Here is a 20432-nt window from a genome sequence, read left to right on the forward strand (position 1 = left end):
GTGCTAATTGGATATAAGGTTTCCTGTTGGGATGACGAAAATGTTCTGGAACTAGACAGACATAGCACAACTGAGTGTGCTAAAGGCTACTACTGAATCGTACAATTTTAAGTGGTTCAAATGGTGAATTTTATGTTATATGAATTTTACCTCAGTGAAAGATAATCTATATTTAACCCATGACTTGAGGGTTTAAAAACAACCCAAAGCTGAAGAAGTCCTGTCAAGATATTTCTTTTTCTTTTTTTTTTTTAAATTTTATTTATTTGAGAGGCCAGGGGAGAGAGAGAGAGAGCTCAAGCAGGGGGAGGGGCAGAGGGAAAAGCAGGCTCCCCACTGAGCAGGGAGCCCGATGCGGGGCTTGATCCCAGGACTCTGGGATCATGACCTAAGCTGGAGGCAGACGCTTAACTGACTGAACCCCCCAGGTCCCCCCCATCAAGATAGTTCTACAGCATAAAAATAGGTTCTCTCTTAAATTCCAATCAAATCCTATGACCTTTTTTCCTCTCAAATTTCCCAAATGTGTCCCAATGCCTCCATCCCACACGTTTTTAGTCTAGGCCCCCACCTTGGCTTCCTGGAAGCTTCCAGATCTACCTTCTTAGCTGATGTCCTTGCCTCTAGTGTGCAAGTGTAACTACGTTTAAATGACTCCCCATCAGCTCCGGGATACCGTCAAACTTCCCCATACAAGGAACCATTCCGAGAGAACGTGACTGATTCTCAGGTATGAACAAGGGGAAACGCAATTTGCATTGCTAGCGGAAAACACAGGTTAGGAGAACTGCACGATATTGGTGGGTGAAAAGGAGAAGTAGCAGGTGGAGTCACAAATCGGCAGGGAGGGGAGGCTGGGATGGGGGCCAGGGTGATGCTAGAGGTCGGGGACTCTTACTGCTCAGGCCCTGGGGTCCAGCAGGGATAAAGGACAGGAATACAGAAGAAAGGAGAATCCGAGACCAAAGCAGCACTCACCATCTCCCAGAAGTACATGGCCATCTGAGCTCTGTTCAGTAGCAGCGCCCAGAGGAGCAGGTCACTCCAGGGGGCCTGCCCGAGGATGGCATCCAGCATGAGCTCAGAGGGGGCCCTGTCCGACAGCAGACCTACCTGCAGGCAAGGGAGGCGTGGTGAGGACCAGCCCCTGACTCTGCCCAACCACCAGCTCCACCCTCATCCAGGGGCAAACCCCCAGATCCTTCAGTGCCTCCCCCCCACTCCCCACCCCCAGGCTCGCGGGCCTCGTCCTTACGCTCTCCCTGCAGCCTTGTCCCTGGTGGGGATCCCCGGCGCCCCCTGCGCTGTACCTCGGTGCACACGTCTCCCCCAGCAACATTCGCAGCACCTGCCCCACGTCAGGGGGTCGGGGCTCCACAGAGGATTTAAAGACTGGGCTTTTGGTGCCTGTGCCGTGGGACGCCTGGTCCAAAAGGCTGCGGATGAGCGAGTTGGGGGGTGCTGCGCTGTACAGCTGGGTCAGGCGTGCCGGGGTCAGGAAGTGGCCCACACTGAGGCCATGGGAGATGAGCAGACGCACGAACTCGGGCCGGTCATTCAGGAGGGCATCCATGAGGGAGGCTTCCAAGTGGATGGACTGGCAGGAGCGGGATGGATTGGGAAAGAGTTGAGCACACAGTCAGAATGCCAGGTGAGGTCAGACATTAAGGACAAGAGATGGGGTACAGAGCTATGAGTGACAGGTGTGTGGGTGGATGGATGGATTGATGGATGTATGGATGGATGAATGGATGGGAGGAAAGATGGGAACAGATGGACAATTAAGAGAAGGCTGGACAATAATGGAAGACAGAGCCAGATGCGGAAGAAGTCAGACAGGGAAGAGAGTGCATCCCCCTTGTCAAGACCCACAGCCCCCCAGGCCTGCCCCCTCACCCGCCATTCAATGTCCCCCCGGAAGAGTTCACTTTGCGCAATGTCCACACGATTCCAAGCCACAGCCAAACGCAACTCGTCCAGGTAAGCTGAAGCCTCTGAGCTCCCACAAGCTGAAAGAGTGAGAGGGAGAGGGGGCGAGAAGTCGGGGGTGGGAGGCGGGAACTTCAGATGAATGTCTGCTTTGCTTCAGTGGGAGATTACGTGACATTAAACCCCAAATGAAGGGGATGTTTTTGGGTAGCGTCTGGGGTCTTTAAATAGTCACGCTGTTGCCAGCATAAGATCGTTAAGCTCGGCACAAAGCAGACCAGCACTCTAGAGTCCTCAAGAAGAAGGAAAGGGAATCATGTATCCATTTCACACTTACTGATGTAGATTATGGACCAGGCAATGGGAGGGATGGAGAAAGACACTGGATACAGGCCCTGCCTTGAAGGAGGTCTTTCCAGAGAAGTGTGTCCAGGAACTACATAACTACCTTCCAAGGGATTGGTGCCCTCGCAGGTGGGCACAGAATATGATGAGGGGAGATGGCACTCACAGGGGTGTGGCGTGATCCAAGGGCGCCTCCTAGAGGACAGCATGCAGGTAGGGCTTTTGAAAGATGGGCATGATTTGGAGGTGCACATCTAAGATGAGAAAAGAAACTTCAAGGAAACAGGAGAAGCCTGAGCTAAGGTCTGCATGCAGGCAAGCGCAGGAAGGGACAGCAAACGTGAGTCACTCTGATTTCCTAGAAACATATGGGTATTTGTGAGAAGACAGAGAAATGAGCAGCAGAAAAGGAGGTGGGAAAAAATCAGAGCCTCAGCCGTGCTCTGGAAGGCCCTGGAGGTCATTAAGAAGAACGAGGAAAACCAAAGGCCTTTAAAACTTTGACGCAACAATTAACACATCCAAACATGTACGGCCAACAAGGGACCAGAAAAATCGGAAGCATCCAGCAAAGGTTCCAAGGAGAAGTCAAGCAAAGTCTAGGCACTGCTGGCGCCCAGAGCACCTGTGCCATGGAGTTAGTTTTGCTTTCTGTGTCCACTTGCTCCACATCAATTTCCGAAACAAAGGAGCGCCATTTTGGTTGTTCCAAAAACTGGAATGGCGGGACTACGCAATCTAGTGGAGTGCAGATGCACAATGGGCTCTGAGGCAGGCAGACCTGGGTTCCAATCCCAGCTCCAACAACACCAGTAAGCATCTTCAGAAAGCCACTGGACCTTGGGAGCCTCTGCTCCCTCATCTATAAAATGGGAATAATCATGGTCCCCACTTGGCAGCACTGTTAATGGTGATAACTGTGGGATGGAATTTCAGAGAGGAATCTGCCACTGGGCCACCGGAAACTCAAAGGGGTTGAGGAGACAGGTCAAGAGAGAGGCAGTCACATGCCTAGGACAACATAACTTTATATACATATTTTATAAGTAGGCTCCATGCTGGGTGTGGAGCCCAGTGCAGGGCTTGAACTCACAACCCTGAGATTGAGACCTAAGCTGAGAAGAGTCAGACATTTAACCGACTGAGCCATCCAGGTGCCCCTATATTTCTTTTCAAAACCCAGAGAAGTGAATTCACGGTGGGATTTTCTAAGATTCTGTAGATCTCCCTGACTTTCCTCACAGTTTCAAGACAAGAAAAAAATATATATATCTCATTTCTATTCTATCTTAACACATCTCTCCATTTATCACCTAGACCACCCCCCAACCCTTCATGCTCACCATGCCCCACATGGAGCTCAGCCCCGACCCTCCCTGGGTTCTGCATCTTAGGGTTGGCCCCTTTGTCCACCCAGTCAATGAGGCAGCCCCCCACCCAGCAACCCGTGCCATCTCTGCCCCTCACTCCTTTCCTTTACATCCCCTAGCTCACCAATCCCCAAGTCCCATCCCTCTAGCCCCTCCCCAAACCCTCTCTGCCCTACACACCCCTGCAAGCAGGAATGGAGGATTATGGGCCAAAGGTCTGCCAACTGCTTGGCACCATGCCTGGGCTTATGCCACAGGGAGCATGCACCCCTTCCCCACTTCCTTCCTCACCTGCCGAAACCCCACCCAGTCAACTCCGCTATCACTGAGCCTGCCCAGCCGGCTCCAATATCCCCAGTGGAATGGGATTACTTCTACTTCTGCAGGCAATGGACTGATAACACTATCCATGCCTCTCCCAGGGCCTCCCTCTGTTCTCCCAAGAGCCTGGTGAGTTGGCTGCTGTGAAGTGAATCAGGTTTGCTCACTGACTGCCAGTCGCCCTTTATGGGATGTGGAGTTTTTACCTAAGTGGATGTTTTCCATGTAAAACTCCATGTAAAACACCCCTCCCCCCCACCTCAGCCCCACAGAGTTTTGGAATCCTCCTTACCATTTATTTACCCTACCTTCCCATCTCACTAAGTCTGGATTCTTAGCTCTTCAGAACCCATTTAAATAGCTCCTCGTCCTTGTCTCTTTACTGACAACAGTTTTCCTCACCATGCTTTGGTCTTCCATTTTACTTAAGGTTGTTTCCAAAAAACTCTGGTAGGATCTGTGGTCCTTCAGAGCAAGAAATGGGCCTGCTTTAGTCTCTGGAGCCTAGGGTGATGTTTGTTAAATGAATAAATGATCCCCATCCCCAACCTCTACCAGGTGGCCATTCTGCTGCCTACTTTGGTTTTCATCAGCCATTCCTGTAGTAAAATATCAGTTCCTCCATGGGAGACAGTACTTTGGTTCATCTCTGACTCCTCTACCCCTTAGTGCCTAGCATATGGGAGCCACGTAGGAAAGGAATAAAGGGCAGTGTGGGTAGATAGATGAAAGGATGGATGGATGGATGGATGGGTGGATGGGTGGATGGAAGGATGGATGGATGGATGGAAGGATGGATGGATGGATGGGTGGATGGGTGGATGGAAGGATGGATGGATGGATGGATGGGTGGATGGGTCAAAAATGGGAGGATGGAAGAGTGAGTGGTTGGAACTGTCAATGGATATGTGGACAGACAGGTGGAAGGATGATTGGCCGGAGAGAAGAATGAAGGATGAGTGGAACAAATGGGTAGATGGAAAGAGCACCGTACAGACAGATGGAGGGGTGCATACATGAATCCAACAGGAAGAAAACAATTTGGGATATAATGAAAGTATCATGGGAAAGCTGTCCAAATAGCACCATGCAAATCCCCAAGAAATGCTCCCAAGGGAAATAAGAAAAAGGAAAGAGATAAAAAGGAGTCCAACTTTAGATTAGAGAAGATAAAGTCCCCAGACCAGGAAAGGTGTCCGAAGTTGAGCTGAGAGGGGAGGAGAATTTGCGGGTTCGAGACTTACCCTTGACAAGGGCCTTCAAGACGATGGTCTCAAATTCCTCAGGGCCGTCCTCAGATGAATAGACTGTCAGCAGCTCCTTCCGGGTCATGATCCTCTCCACCTGCAGAACACCACGTTCCACACCCCCCTGCCCAATGCCACCTGTCCCTCTCCACAGAGTCACAGGAGACCATTCCCTCCAGGACCTAGTAATCTAGATCCCCGGCACCCTCTACTCCCAAAAGCTGGGAATCTGGGCCCCTAGGCCTCTCCACCCTCAAATCACGGAGTCTGGGCCTCCATTCTCCTTTTCCCTGGGATCCAGGCTCCCAAGTCCTCAGTATCCTCATCCCTCAAGACCCAGGGATCTGGGTCCCTAGCTCCCTCCCATCTCAGGATTCAGAGCTGGGCCCCCAACTTCATACCTGGGCCTGCAGGACCTCAGGGTCCCCTTTGGGGAAGAAACGCTTAATCCGATCCCGGGCTTCACCTCGCCTGCTCTCCCCTCTCCCTGGAGCCACAGTGTCCTCCAGGATCTCTGCCAGGCAGTCTGCAGCTCCCCCAGACCCAGCCACCAGGAGGCAGGGGAGCTGAGCCTGGGTAGCATTCTCTATCCGCTACAGGACAAAAAGGGCAGTCTGATCAGGGAAGGAAGGTGTTCATCGCACCCAGAGTCCAGATCCCCAGCCCTGTCCTCCCCGGAGACTCAGAAGCCAGGAGTCAGGGCCTCCAGCTGCCTCTCCACCTAGACTTTATACCTTTAACATCTTCTCATCACCATCGATCAAGAGGAGGAGGACAGGGATGTCAATTCCAGTCCCTGAGGAGAAGAGAGCAGGGGGCTTCGTCACCTCCCATGAGTCCTTGCCAGGGATGGGAAAGAACCACATTTCCCATGAGTCCCTGGGACAAATTTGACTCCTGCCTAATCCTGTGTCCTGGGGCCCACAGGAATCATCATATATTTTTTAAAAGATGTTATTTGTTTATTTGATGACAGAGATCACAAGTAAGTAGAGAGGCAGGCAGAGAAAGAGAGAGAGGAAGGGAAGCAGGCTCCCCGCTGAGCAGAGAGCCTGATGTGGGGCTCGATCCCAGGACCCTGGGATCATGACCTGAGTCAAAGGCAGAGGTTTAACCCACTGAGCCACCCAGGCACCCCATGGGAATCGTCATATCTTTAAGCAGGTTAGGCAGGACCAGATTTTGAACAGCAATACTTGACTTCCCAGGGAAGGGAGGGGCTGGGGCCTGCACTTCTAGGTTCCCAAATGAGGCAGGTATTTATGGCATAAGTCACTCCTGTAATTAGTTAACAGCCCAGGAGCCAAGAAAGGATGGAAGTTTAAACAGAAACGAAGGAAATAAGAAAAAGGAAGCTCTAGGGGCACCTGGCTGGCTCAGTTGGTAGAGCACATGACTCTAGAGGGGGATTGTGAGTTTGGACCCCATATTGGGTGTAGAGATTACTTAAAAATAAAATAAAAGAAAGAGGGTGCCTGGGTGGCTAAGTCAGTTAAACATCTGCCTTCGGCTCAGGCCAAGATCCCAGGGTCCTGGGATTGAGTCCCACATCAAGCCCTCACTTTGAGCCCCGCATCAGATGCCCTGCTCGGCAGGGAGCCTGCTTCTCCCTCTGCCCCTCACCCCTCTCCCCTCCTGCTCTCTCTCACTCGCTCTCTCTCTCTCTCTCAAAAACAACTAAATAAAGTCTTTAAATGAAAGAAAGAATAAGGGGCGCCTGGGTGGCTCAGTGGGTTAAGCTGCTGCCTTTGGCTCGGGTCATGATCTCAGGGTCCTGGGATCGAGTCCCACATCGGGCTCTCTGCTCAGAAGGGAGCCTGCTTCCTCCTCTCTCTCTGCCTGCCTCTCTGCCTACTTGTGATCTCTGTCTGTCAAATAAATAAATAAAATCTTTAAAAAAAAAAAAGAAAGAAAGAATAAACTATCTAAATATAATACATTTCTAAAGCCTAACAACAAAATCATGTAAGACAGTTTACTACTAATTCTATTCCCAGTAAAATAACAAATAAATATTACTTCTTTTCACACTCATCCAGGAGTTTTGAGCTAATGGAATGACGCAAGGAAGTAAAATCGGAAAGCTGGAAGAGACAAAGTTATCTATTGGAAGAAAACCTGACTTAGATTCTCAGAAAATTGGAGAAACTGAACTCAAAATAAATAAATATTCTGGGTATGGTGCAAAAACAATGAATACTGTTACACTGAAAAGAAATAAAAAATGTAAAAAATAATAAAAATAATATAAATAAATAAATACAGGGGGATAAATAAATAAATATTAGTAAGATAATTTGGTAAGACGATTGATACCAAAAAAATACACAAAAATCAAAAACTTTCCTCCAAACTAGTAATGTCCCTTATTCATGTTTTCATAAAAATGATAAATTACCTGGAAATGAATTCATCCAGAAAGGTATGAGATTTTTTTTTTAAGATTTTTGTTTATTTATCTGACAGACAAAGACCACAAGTAGGCAGAGCAGCAGGCAAAGAGAGAGGAGGAAGCAGGCTCCCCGCTGAGCAGAGAGCCCAATGCAGGGCTCAATCCCAGGACCCCAGGATCATGACCCAAGCTGAAGGCAGAGGCCTTAACCCACTGAGCCACCCAGGCGCCCTAGGTATGAGATTTTTATGAGGAAACTGACAAACCTTACTTAAGGACCAGGCTTAAATAAAGGGGAAAACAAACACCACGTTAAAATATCAAAAAGTGACATAAAATTCAATGCAGCTTGGGGAAAAGAGGGGGGAAAAACATGTGTGGAGGTGTTTTCCCTTTTTTCTTTCTTTCTTTTTTAATTTATTTATTTGAGAGAGAAGGATAGCATGTGAGAGAGAGAGAGCACAAGCAGGGTGAGGGGCAGGGGGGAGGGAGAAACAGGCTCCCTGCTCAGCACAGAGTCCTAGGTGGGACTCCATCCCAGGACCCCGAGATCATGGTCTGAGCTGAAGGCAGTCGCTTAACTAACAACCACACAAATGCTCCTCTTTCTTTCCTTTTTAAGATTTTTTTTTCCTTTTTTAAGTAATCTCTATACCCCATGTGGGGCTTGAACTCACAACCCCAGGTTCAAGACTCACAGGCTCCACTGACTGAACCAGCCAGGTACCCCATGCCCCTCTGGTCTTTTTTTTTTTTTTTTTTAGTATTTTATTTATTTATTTGACAGAGAGATGGAGAGCACAAGTAGGCAGGGTGGCAGGCAGAGGGAGAGGGAGAAGCAGGCTCTCTGCTGAGCAGGGAGCCCAATGCGGGGCTCGATCCCAGGACCTTGGGGTCATGGCCTGAGCCTATGACAGAGGCTTAACCCACTGAACCACCCAGGTGCCCCTGTTTTGTTTTGTTTTTAATTGGAGGGTTAAAACATTGACTTTCAGACTTTCTTCTTTTTTTTAAAGATATTATTTATTTATTTTCCCATTTATTTATTTGACAGAGAGAGAGATCACAAGTAGGAAGAGAGGGAGGTGGAGTTGAGGGGTGAAGCAGGCTCCCCGCTGAGCAGAGAGCCCGATGGGGAACTTGATCCCAGGACCCTGAGATCATGACCTGAACTGAAGCAGAGGCTTAACCCACTGAGCCACCTAGGCACCCTCCCTTTTTGATATATGCATTTAAATCTACAAATTTCCCTCTAGACACCACTTTGGCTGCATCCCTAACAGGCTCTGTAGGTCATACATTTCTTACCATCCAGTTCAAAATATTTTCTTGCTTTTTTGTTTTTTTTTGACCCGTGAGTTATTTACTGACCACAACTTGTGCAACGAATCTCACAGAAATAACACAGACTACAACAAGCCAGACTCGAGAATGTGCAGGTGCTGTAGGATTCTGTCCACAGGCATGGAGAAGCGGCCAGAACCCCTCCCTGCGCTACCGGAGGGCTGGGGGACCCTCGCGGCCAGAAGGAAAAGGCTTCTTGGGGCCGGTGATAGGTTTCTTGATCTGGGTGCTGGTTTCACACATGGGTTCAGTTTCTTAAAACTTTACCAAGCCATCTGCTTTCATGTCGTTTACATTTCGAGGCAAATATTTTTTTTAAAAACAGAGCAAATAGTGGGAGAAGGTACTAGACTGAAGGTAACTCTTCAGCCCCTCAATCCCCAAACCTCAACCAGACTGGACCATGGGGACCCTGAGCCTCACACCGTGGTCCCCTGTGGAGGAAGCCACTCACCACCCACGCCAGTCTTCTGCTGCGCGACGTAGGACTCGAATCGGAGGCGAAAGCGGTTCTCGCCGCCCAGGCGGCCATGGGTGCCGTCGTCCACCAGGAAGAAGGCTGAGTAGTTGTAGTCGAGCGGAAATTGGACCCCATCCTCGCGGTCGCCACGCCACGGGTACCTCGCAGGGAATGAGCCCTGGGTGACAATTGGCCAGACCAAAGAGTTTTTCCATCAGGACCAGGACAAACAGGAGCCCCTCCTCCCTCAGACTCTGGTCAGAGGCCCCAGACCCTCCTCCCTCGGACCCAGGGATCTAGGCCCTTAGCCCCTCCTCCCTCAGACCCAGGGGTCCGGGCCCCCAACCCCTCCTCCCTTGGACCCAGGGATCCAGGTCCCCAGCCACTTCCTCCCACAGACTCAGGATTCCCACCCCCTCCTTTTCCAAGACTCCGGGTCCCACCTTGGGGTTAGTGAGGGCATCTCTATTCCGAACCACGCCCCAGGGGGCCACGCCCATGGCCACCACCTTGGTACCCCCAGTGCTGGCCGTCTGGTGGTCCCGCACAGCCACACCAACGTGCCGGCCGATGCCCCTGTGCAGACCCCCGGTGACAATCCAGGCCCCTGCCCAGAGACCCAGAGAGTGACAGTGAGGTCCAGAGACACGGGTGTGCAGGGACAGAAAGAGGGAAGAGAGAGGAAGACCAAAATAGCCTCACAGCTGGGGGAGACCGCATCCACCCCAGAGAAGTAGGGGGCAGGGGCCCCAGACTCAGGGGGCACAGCCAGCCCCCAGCCTCAGTCACCTGTGCTCTGGGCAGCCCGCACCAGCCCGCGACGCAGCAGGTCCTGCAGCCAGGTCTGGAGGATGGGGCCCCCTGACCCCCCCAACACTGACACCACCAGGTTCGGGGCCGGGAAGCCCCATGTGCGGGTGACCAGATTATACACGGTAGCTGGATCCGTGCGGTCGGAGAGCCGGAGGAACTGCGGACACACAGAAGGGGAGGACATGGGGAAAGGGACACTGACAGAGAAGGGGACAGAGACGCAGAGAACAGAGATCCAGACAGAGAAGGATGAGGGGAACAGTAACCCAGGAGGAAAGGACAGAGACCCAGAGAGAAGGCAACAGACTTAGAAAAGACAGGGGTGGAGGGAGAGAGATTCCGGGAGAGGGGAAGACAGGGATGGGCAAACAGGGAGAGCATTCAGCAGCGGCAACCCCAGACTCTGACGGGGGTGTGGGGGGTATGCAGCCCGGCTCGCCGACCCCGGCCCTGCCCAGACATGCAGGCCTCACATTGCTGGCCTTGCGGCCGGCGCCCAAGAAATCCAGGTCCCCGTAGGCATCGGTCGGCTTCTCTGTGGTGTGCAAGTCACTGTCCCACACGGTCACCACGGCTGCCCCGAAGGCATCCTCCACAGCCACGGACGGGTGGGCGCTCCGGGGACGCCCGCACTGGCACAAGTCTCCTCTGGGAAGGAGGGGTAAGGGGAGCATGAACCCCAGGGGTTCTCTATTCTGAACCACGCCCCAGGGGGCCACACCCATGGCCACCTCCATACCCCTGACTCTAAGGATCCTGTAGAAGCGCCCCCCTCCCCACAGGTAGACGCATAGTCCGTGCGGACTCTGGCGCTGCCTGGCGCTGGGGACAAAGTACAGCCCGAGCCAAACAGGCCAGCAGAAGGGAGCCACAGGGGCTCAAGGAAGCCGAGCGGGGAGGAACCCCGGCCCCCCTCACCGTGCTGCACTGCCCCAGCACCACCAACCATCAGGGGCCAGCCTGCTGCCCCCAGTCCAAACAAGAGAGAACCCTCGAGAAGGAAAAGCCAGAGGTTTCAGAGAGCACTCAGAGGCGGGGGCAGCTGTGGGACATTAGGGTTCACCTCCCTGAGCCCCCATTTCCTCCTCAGATCCAGACAACAGTAAGGCAGTGAAATCACACGGTGCGAACTAAACAGAGGGCTGCGTGGAGAAACCACTGGCCCCAAGGGGGGCGGAGCTTCACACAACCTTGCCTTATTGGTGCCGCATCACTGTCAAGGGGGGAGGCTTCCGGGGCGCTAGAATGTCTGCAAGGCCTAACCCTTCGCTACTCTTTTGTCTGTTCTGAGTTGTTTTTGTTTTTTAAGTTTACTTATTTAAGTACTCTCTACACCCAACCTGGGGCTTGAACCCACGGCCTATATAGATCCAGAGCTGCCTGCTCCCACCAACTGAGCCAGCCAGGAGCCCTGCTGCCCTGCTTCCTTTTTTTTTTTTTAAACAGAGAGAAGTCTCCGAAAATTGGGCTGCCAACACCGTCCAGTTAGAAGGAAAATACCTTCATTTGCTTCTCATTGTGACGGTCTTCTGTGGCTTCTTTCTTTGTCTTTGCAGCAAATGGAAGCTTTTTCATTTATGGTTATCAGAGACGAAACTAATGTTTCCCTTAAATGCACAAGTAGCCCTTGCGTCCCTTAAATAAATGGACAAGGGATGGGCCTCAGAGTTTTCAAGAGCAAGCAACATAGGTTTGGGGAATGAAGAATTCACTTGATACATCTCTTTGGTCCTGATTCCAGACGGGACTGCAGATAGCAGAGGAGACCCCAGTCTACAAAAGCAGAGTGAGCTTTGACTTAAGGACCAATTTCACAGAATACCACTGGGGGTACACGGATCTGTTAAAAGCTGTAAAGATGCTGAAACAACGGCTATCAATCCACACCTGGGATGGACGGAGCACACTCAGCCCGGCTCTTGGAGCAGTGTGTACAGTGAAGGACACATCCTTTCTCATTTCTGAGTCCATCTCCAGGGACCCAGCATGCCTCAGGTGACCCTCTTGGTCCTTTCACTTATCTCGATCCCATCCCTAGACCCATTCATTACCTTCCATCTACTTCCCACTAGTCCTTGTAGATAAAACTTCTGCATGGAATGTTCCAGAACTTAAGCTGTCTAGTCTAGTTGACTTTAGTCACATGTGGCTCATTACATTTAAATAAATTAAAGTTAAATACAATTAAGAATACAGTTGCTAGGTCACTCTGGCCACATTTCAAGTGCTTGGGAGCCACATGGGGCCAGTGGCTGCCATACTGGACGTGGATATAGAACATTTCCCCCATTGCAGAAAGTTCTGGTGGACAGAACTGGCAGAATCCCCACTCTGCACTTCTCACCTCCTACCCCTCTTTCTCTATGTGGCCACTGAAGATGACACTGTTTCTGACAACATCAGCAAGGACCAGCATATCCCCAAACACAACGGCCTCTATTCAGGTCTCGTGTGACCATAAAATGGCACTGGTCACAGCTCAAAGACTGATTCTAAGAAACCTTTTCTGTCCCTTGGCAGGGCTCGCCTGCTCCCCTGGCTGCCTTGTCCCTGCCACATCTGTAGCTTTTCTCTTTCTCGGTGCCTCCCTCGAGTGGAGGTGTTCCCAGAAGCCCAGACATGGCTTCCCTGCATGGATCTCAAAGTTGATGCCCCAGGGGCCAAGAAAGTAATTTAGGGGAAAGAAGCATCAGGTGGGGGAGCGCCCAGGTGACTCAGTCAGCTGAGCATCTGCCTCTGGCTCGGGGCATGATCTCGAAGTCCTAGGATTGAGCCCTGTGCCCTGCTCAGTAGGGAGCCTGCTTCTCCCTCTGCCTCTGCTGCTCCCCCTGCTTGTGCTCTCTCTCTCTCAAGTAAATAAATAAAATCTTTACAAATTAAAAAAAAAAAAAAAATTAAAGTTCTCTTCTGTGCAAAAAAAAGGCTATAGAGTTGCTAGCACACCTTCCCCAACTTTGCACATATCCCCCCCGCTCCAACATTTCACCTTCTACAGTTTCAGTTACCATCTTCAGCTAAGACTTCTTGAATGCTAGACAGAAGTCACAGACCCAGGTCTGCGGTGTCCTCTAGTCCCCTCCAAGGCCCCTGACACGTGAAGATCCACGCTGAGCTTGGAAATACTCCCCAGACCCACTCATCCTCCTGGATTCCCCATCCTGGGAACAACCCCACTATCTCCCGGGTCGCAGACCAGATGTAGAGGACCCATCCTCTCCCATCCTCCCCTCCTCTTACTCCTCAAATCCAGCAGTCCCCAAGCTCCTGTCCCCATCCCCATCCTGTGTCCCCACAACTGAGCCAGCCAGGAGTCCTGCTGCCCTGGCTCAGCCCCGGCTCAGGCCTCTTCCCAACCCAGCCTCTCTTGTGGCTTCTCGAACTCCTCTTCATCCTCACACAATCCCCAGAGGCTCTTTCCACACTCGGAGCTGATCCCGCCCCTCCCACTGCTCCCCAGCACCCCAGGCCAAGGTCCAGGTTCTTGAGGCCCAGTGACATCTGGCCTGCCCTCCTCCATGGAGACCTCCCGCACCTTGAACTTTGCACATGTTCTTCTCACGCCTTTAAATGCACGCTCTCCTCTCCCTGCTGCCAGCTCATCCTTCAGACGCCTCACCAGCCCCTCCTCCTCCAGAAGCCACCTGTGACACCCTGTGTGCCCTCCTCAGCCACAGCCAGACCGGAGAGGGCCCAGCTGCTCGTCATTCCAAGCTCCCACCTCTCGGCCTTAGTCCTCATCCCACCAGACCAGAGGTCCCTACACTGCCTTGGCCACACTCCCCACCAGTAAAAAGGTCTGGAGCACTCGCCCCCAGTAACATCCGTCTGTTTATTTGGGCATCACTGCAAGCCTTACTGAACTACTATGTTCCCAAGACTCACTAAGTAAGGAAGGGTGACATCTCCCATGCCCCCAACGATGGTCTTGAAAACAACTTCAAAGCCAGAATCCACTGGAGAGACCGTCCCTGAAAGCTAGGGGGCTCCCCGAGATAGGCAAATGCTGCACGGGCCTCATGCAAGTGTCCCCAGCCACCAAGCCCAAGCACAGGGCCTCCCCCCGAAGTAACTGCTACCTTCCAGGGGTCATCGTGGGCATTTTCCAGCACCAACGACATGCTGGGCCCCGTTCCAGAAATTCACAAGCAGGTACTTGTTTAAATCCTCACAATAAATGCCCACTCAAGACGTAGGGCCTGGCTTTATGTGCAGGTGACAGATGAGGCCCAGGGAGATGAAAGGATTTACCCAAAGCCATACAGCACCAGTCCCGGGTGACATCTGAACCCTGCCAGGGCCTGTGCTCCTGATAATTACGGTCCCTTGGGAGCACTGACTGCAGGCTTATTGGATGAATGAATGAATGAAGAACAAACGAATGAATGAATGAAACAAACAGCCTAAAGAAAAAGAAAGTGACTTAAGAAGACACAGAGAAGAGACACAGGGAAGGAAAGAAACAGAACCAAGCCTGGGGCTTTAACACTGACCCTGCCCAAAGGGAAGTTGGAAGAGTCTGCACGAACCCAAACCCTCCCTAAACCGTCCCACTGGGGAGAGTGCCACCAGGGCACGCCCTTGGAAGTGACCGCAGTGACAGGAGGGCGGGGTCAGCAGGCCGGGGACGCTCTGGGGTCGATCCCAGGGGCGAACTCCTCACCCCGCATCTGTGGGGTCAACGATGAATGTCGTGCACGTCTTCTTCTTGAAGATCTTGGGGATCCAGCTCTGGGGACAGGAACAAGGGGTGGGAGGGCTCCAGCTCAATCCTATGGATACGAGTCCCCCATCCCGCACCGTTCCCCGGACCCAGGAGTCCGGGACCCCAGCGCCTTCCTCTCCCAGCCTCAGGACTCCCCTGGCCCCCCACTCCTATCTGTCCCCAAGGACCCAGGAGTCCAGAGCCCCCCAACCTCCGGGATCCCGCACCCCAACCCCTTCCTTCGTCTAAACCAAGAATCTGGGTCTTCAGCACCCTCCTCGCTGGGAACCCGGAGGCCAAGCCCGGGAGTCCGGCCGCCGTACCTGCTCCTTCTCTGGACCCACCATGCTGCTGCAGCCGCCGCAACCTACCCGGCTCCCCACATTCCCTCCACCAACCCCGATTCCAGACCCGCCCAGGACAAACCGGATCCGCCACTTCCCAGCCGGGGCGGGGCCAGGTCTGGGGGGTGGGGCGGGGAGTCCTGCGGACGCGAAAACGAGAGGCGGGGCAAAGGGGCAGTCGCAAGGGCCAGTCGAAGACCCAGAGGGGGCCAGAGAGCCAGAAAGAGGGGGCCAGAGAGCCAGAGAAGGGACAAGAGACTGAGAGAGGGAAAAGGAACCAGAGAGAAGAGGACAGGACCCAGAAAAGGGATGTCAGAGGCAGGAGAGAGAGAAACGGAGATTGGGGCGGGGAGGAGGGAAACAGAGACCCAAGATGGAATGCCAAAGGTAGGGAAGGGGGTACATTAATCCATGGTGGTGGGGGGGGTGGCACAAAAACTTAGGTAGGGAGCAGAGAATCAGAAAGGAGGTGAACAGAGATGGGGGGGTACACTGCCTCAGAGAGAGAAAAACAAAGAGTTCGGTGGAGAGCAGACACTCTGAGTGACAGGAAGATAGTAGAATCCTGTGGCTGGGGAACAGTGGGTGGCAGAAATGAGAGAGGGAGTCCCATAAAGAGGGCTGGGGACCCAGAGGGCCAGGGCAATAGTGACAGGGTGAGGAGTGGGAGATAGTGACCCACAGACAGGCAGGGCCACGTGTCTCCTGCCAGCTCTGACAGGGACAGCTGCGGCCTAGCTGGGTAACCTGAGCCCCCCACCTCCCCCTCGCTGTATTTATAGCGCTGGCCTGGCCTGGTCTCCTGCCCTTGGCTCCAGGGACAGCAGGTCACAGGTGTGTGTGCTGGAGAGAGGTCCTTCCACCCCTGTCCAGGGCCTCCATACTGTCATCCACACTCTCGGCAAAGGCTCCCCCTCTGGCCAGAAACTCCCCAGAATCCAATCCCCAATCCTTCTGTGGCAGAGGTCTCTCTTCTCGGATGGGTCCCTCCAGCCCCCACAGTTGTCTTAGGCTCCCCCCAACTTGGCCCACTAAAAGTCTACCCATTATCTTTGCTGCTACCAAACATGACCTTGTTGGCAGCCAAGTCAAGCCCTTGGTCCCCAGTCCTGGCCAGGCTAAGACCCCTTCACCTGCCCCTTCCCCAGCTCTGGGAGGGGGAAGACCAGGAGGGGAGGGGCAGGCGGGGACTGACCCAGAATAACTCAGGGCAGAAAGTAAATTTAGCCACAGAGAGGGGAGGAGAGAGACCCTATTGGCTGGGAGGTGGGGAGGGAGGGCCTGAGAGGGGGGTGAGGGGGCTCCTGAGACAGCCTCGGAGGGGGGTCCAGCAGTGAGGGCCAGAAGGAAGGCAGACAGGCAGAGGCAACAGGGGACATAGCAAAGGAAAGACACAGGCAGAAAGAACCAGAAGGACCCAAGAAGGGGCAAGGAACGCAACATTCGTCCACAGAACCACAGAGGCAGCTGCAGCCAGCCCTAGGAGAAGCTCTGCTGCCTGTCTGTCCCCATGGGCCACCGGGGGCCATGGCTGCACACTTCTCTCCTCTGGGTGGCCGTGGCCAGCCTGCTCCTCCCCCCCGCCATGACCCAGCAGCTGAGAGGGGCTGGGCCGGGCCCCAGCAACTGGAACAACAATGCGGGAGTCGTGGGGCCCTCAGAGGACATGTCTGGTGACTTTGGCCACTCCATGCACAGCCACAGAGGCCACAAAGATGAGAATGAGGACGTCTCCAGGGAGTATAGTCACGGAGACCACAGGTACCAAGTCCACGAGGTCAGAGAAGAGAACATCCCGGATGAGGAGGTCTTCGCCGAACATGCTCAGCAGGCTGATGGGCACAAAGGCCACAGGAGCGAAGATGTGGATGATTTAGATGAGCCCGGGCCCCACTTCCTCAGCCACAGAAGCCACAGCCACCAAGACGAGGATGAGGATGAAATGGAGTCCAGCAAGGATCACCATCATACCATCAAGCACGTTCATAGAGGCCACGGAGAAGAGGATGATGAAGATGAAGAGGAAGGGGTGGTCTCCACTGAGTATGGACACCAGGCCCATGGGCACGGAGGCCACGGAAGGGAAGAGGATGAAGATGCTTCTGATGAACATCCCCATCACATCCCCAGCCACGGACACCGAGGCCATGAGGATGATGATGATGTCTCCACCGAGTACGGACGCCAGGCCCACAGGCACCAAGGCCACGAGAGGGAAGAGGATGAAGACCTCTCAGATGAACATCCCCATCATGTCCCCGGCCACGGGCACCGACGCCATGGAGAAGAAGGTGATGATGATGATGAGGTCATCTCCACCGAGTACGGACACAGGCACCGAGGCCACGGGAAGGAAGAGGATGAAGACCTCTCAGATGAACACAATGATCATAGCCCCAGTCACGAACACCAAGGCCACAGAGAAGATGAGGAAGAGGACATGTCCACTGAGAATGGACACCAGGCCCACAGGCACCGAGGCCATGGGAGGGAAGACGACGAAGACATCTCAGACGAACACCATCACCATATCCCCAGCCACAGACACCAAGGCCATGGAGACGAAGATGGGGATGAGGATGAGTCCACCGAACACTGGCACCAGATTCCCAGACATACTCACCTTGGAGACGAGGAGGAAGAGGAAGAGGAGGTCACAGTCATGTTCAGCCACCACGTTGCAAGCTCCCAACACCCGGGCCCCGAGAGCACGGAGGAGGACGACTTTCCAGATGAATATAAGTCAGTAGCCCCTGCCCACGGAGTCCCCAAGGATGAAGATGAGGACATCTCTGACAAGCTTGATCAACAGGCTCCCAGCCACAAGCAACAAGGCCACCAAGATGAAGGGCCTGGCCACAGAGGGTCTGCGGAAGATGAGATTAGCCACCAGCCCCTGGAACACATGGGGGTCAAGGATAGAAGCCATTTGAGGGAGAGAGATTCTGAGGAGGGAGAGAAGGAGGAAAACCAGAGCTCCCACGAGGAAGACGATGAAAGCTCAGAACGGGGAGAAGAAGGCACCCGCCATGGCAGCCTAGATCAGCAGGATGAAGAAGATGAGGAGGAAGGTCATGGCCTCAGCCTGAGCCAGGAGGAGGAGGAGGAGGAAGAGAAGGAGGAAGAGAAGAGGGAAGGGAGGGCTGAGGTTCAGACCCCACTGAGCCAAGACCACCGGGAGGGGGAAGAGGAGGAAGATGGGCTGGAGGAAGAGGAGCTCCCCTTCACCATCATCCCTAACCCGATGGCCAGGAGGGAGGTGGCCGGGCGTGGCTCCAGTGAGGAGCAGAGTGGCGAGGAGGCAGGTAAGTGGTCTGGCCAGGTGAGGGCAGGGAGGAGCGGAGTCAGCGTGCTTCACTGCTGCTCTCCTGTCCCCACAGATCTGCAGGGGGCACAGGAGTACAGCAACTACCAGCCTGGGTCCCTGTGCGGCTACTGCTCCTTCTGCAATGTGAGTGCCCAGCCCAGGTCCATCTTCCAGGCTGTCCCTGGAATTTGTCCCGGGGCTCTAAGGTGCCTGGGGGCAGTGCCAGGTGAAGAAGGATGCTTCTGGGGCCATGCAGCAGGCAGACTGGAGGCTGGGAAGCTGAGGAGGCCGGGGCAAGGGTCTGGGAGGAAGTGGGGCCTGAGCTGTACCTGCCAACTCAGGGATGGAGGAGAGGGTCTGTGGCGGAGTCGAGGGTGGGTGGAATGGGACTGGGGCCTGGCAGGCTGTGGGGAGAACAGGGAGAAGGCATGAAGAAAACACCCACAGGTCCAGCCCACAGCGACAGGGGGACCTCGCAAGAGGGGAACAGGGGGGAAGCTGCTGAGCTCAGTGTGGGAGGTAATGAGCATGGAGAGCTGGGGAAATGTCCAGGGGGCAGGGTGAAGGGCTGGCGGGTGGCTCTTAAATGCTATCCCCAGACCTGAATCCTCCCGTCCTCAGAGATGCACTGAATGTGAGAACTGTCACTGCGACGAGGAGAACATGGGGGAGCACTGCGACCAGTGCCAGGTGACACTTTCCCAGGACCCAGGTTCCACCAGGCCCCAGGACGGCCGGGGGCCCCCTGGACACCCACAGTCCCAAATCCTCGCCGCTGCCTTCAGACTGACCCAACCCTCTATCCCCATCCCTGGTGCTACCTTGACTCGATCCCACCTCTAACTTTAACCTCCGACTAGGGCCCCTGTCCGGCACCCGCCCCCAACCCGGCTCCACCCAGACCATGTCTTACACTTGTGTCTCTCCCCATCCCCGCCCCCAGCACTGCCAGTTCTGCTACCTCTGCCCGCTGGTCTGCGAAACGGTCTGCACGCCGGGTAAGCCAGGCAAACTCCGTGGAAGCAGAGCCCAGTCCAACAGGCGGGCCGGGGAGGCTGCAGGGCGTGGCTAAGCGCGGAGGCGTGGCCAAGGCTGGGAGTCCGCGGGCGGGGCGGGGCGCGCGCGGAGAGGCGGGGCCTGGGCCGAGGGAGGGGTGGGGTTAAGATACTGAGGCCTTACTTAGGCTAGAGGTGGCAGGCAGGTTGAGGGATGGGCCTGCTAAAGCAGGTAGAACTGGAAAAAAAGGGGCTTCAGGAGAATGGGAACACCAGGAGCAAGGAGAGAGGCACAGGATTGAAAGGCGTCCCAACAGAAGGAATTCAATTTAGGGAAGGAATTAGGACAAGGGGGAGCAGGGGGTGGGGGGGCAGAGCTAGTCTGGATTCCAGGTTCCTCTAATTTCGCCTGTGGTGTACCGCTCAAGCCTCTTATCATTTCTCCCACAGGAAGCTACGTCGACTATTTCTCCTCCTCCCTGTACCAGTAAGTGTGTGGAGGGGGGCAGTCTGAGGGCCCTGTTTAGAGAGGCGCAGTCCCGCTGAGTGATTGGACGACCCTGGGACTCCATTGCCCTGTCGGTAAAAATGGGCAGGTTAACATCCCCATCGAAGCGCCTGGGGCGAGCTTTGGGCACTTGGGCTAACCTCGAGTCCTCCTCTCCAGAGCCCTGGCGGACATGCTGGAAACTCCGGAACCCTGACCATCCGGCCGCGGCGCAGACGCACCGGCCTGGTCCTCCGACCCCCTTCCCATGAGCCGTATTTATTGAATTGCAGTATGAATAAACATGCTCCCCGAAACCTCGTCGTCAGGCGTGGGGTCCGGATTCTCGGGGCACCAGTGAAGGCACGGGTGGGGA

The 20432-nt window shown here is 54.1% G+C and overlaps 2 protein-coding genes across 5 annotated transcripts in view; one reads left to right on the plus strand and one right to left on the minus strand.

The window, feature by feature from the left end:
• The window catches only part of TRPM4 (transient receptor potential cation channel subfamily M member 4), a 37729-nt gene extending 22329 nt beyond the window's left edge, over nt 1-15400 (minus strand). Inside the window, exons 1-12 of one of the 4 annotated variants that reach the window (XR_009348792.1) lie at nt 15247-15400; nt 14882-14949; nt 10695-10869; nt 10198-10378; nt 9852-10015; nt 9403-9586; nt 5947-6008; nt 5614-5805; nt 5210-5309; nt 1897-2009; nt 1256-1597; nt 979-1113 (exon numbers count right to left, since the gene is read on the minus strand). Coding sequence is in view for 3 of the 4 variants with exons in the window: in XM_059152774.1 (XP_059008757.1) it covers nt 979-1113; nt 1256-1597; nt 1897-2009; nt 5210-5309; nt 5614-5805; nt 5947-6008; nt 9403-9586; nt 9852-10015; nt 10198-10378; nt 10695-10869; nt 14882-14949; nt 15247-15270 (1740 nt within the window). In the remaining variant the exon portion in view is untranslated. Of the gene's footprint in view, nt 1-978; nt 1114-1255; nt 1598-1896; nt 2010-5209; nt 5313-5613; nt 5806-5946; nt 6009-9402; nt 9587-9851; nt 10016-10197; nt 10379-10694; nt 10870-14881; nt 14950-15246 lie in introns of those variants that run through there. The other 3 variants (XM_059152774.1, XM_059152775.1, XM_059152776.1) reach the window with 3 other exon arrangements.
• A 300-nt stretch (nt 15401-15700) lies between these two features.
• On the plus strand, nt 15701-20373 carry HRC (histidine rich calcium binding protein). The gene is made up of 6 exons (XM_059152782.1): nt 15701-18572; nt 18648-18718; nt 19196-19264; nt 19518-19572; nt 20020-20056; nt 20237-20373. The coding sequence occupies exons 1-6, from the start codon at nt 16778-16780 to the stop codon at nt 20271-20273; spliced, it is 2064 nt and encodes a 687-aa protein (XP_059008765.1). The 5' UTR covers nt 15701-16777; the 3' UTR covers nt 20274-20373.
• Nucleotides 20374-20432: the final 59 nt, after the last annotated feature.

This window comes from Mustela lutreola, chromosome 16, assembly GCF_030435805.1.
Source record: "Mustela lutreola isolate mMusLut2 chromosome 16, mMusLut2.pri, whole genome shotgun sequence".
NCBI lineage: Eukaryota > Metazoa > Chordata > Mammalia > Carnivora > Mustelidae > Mustela > Mustela lutreola.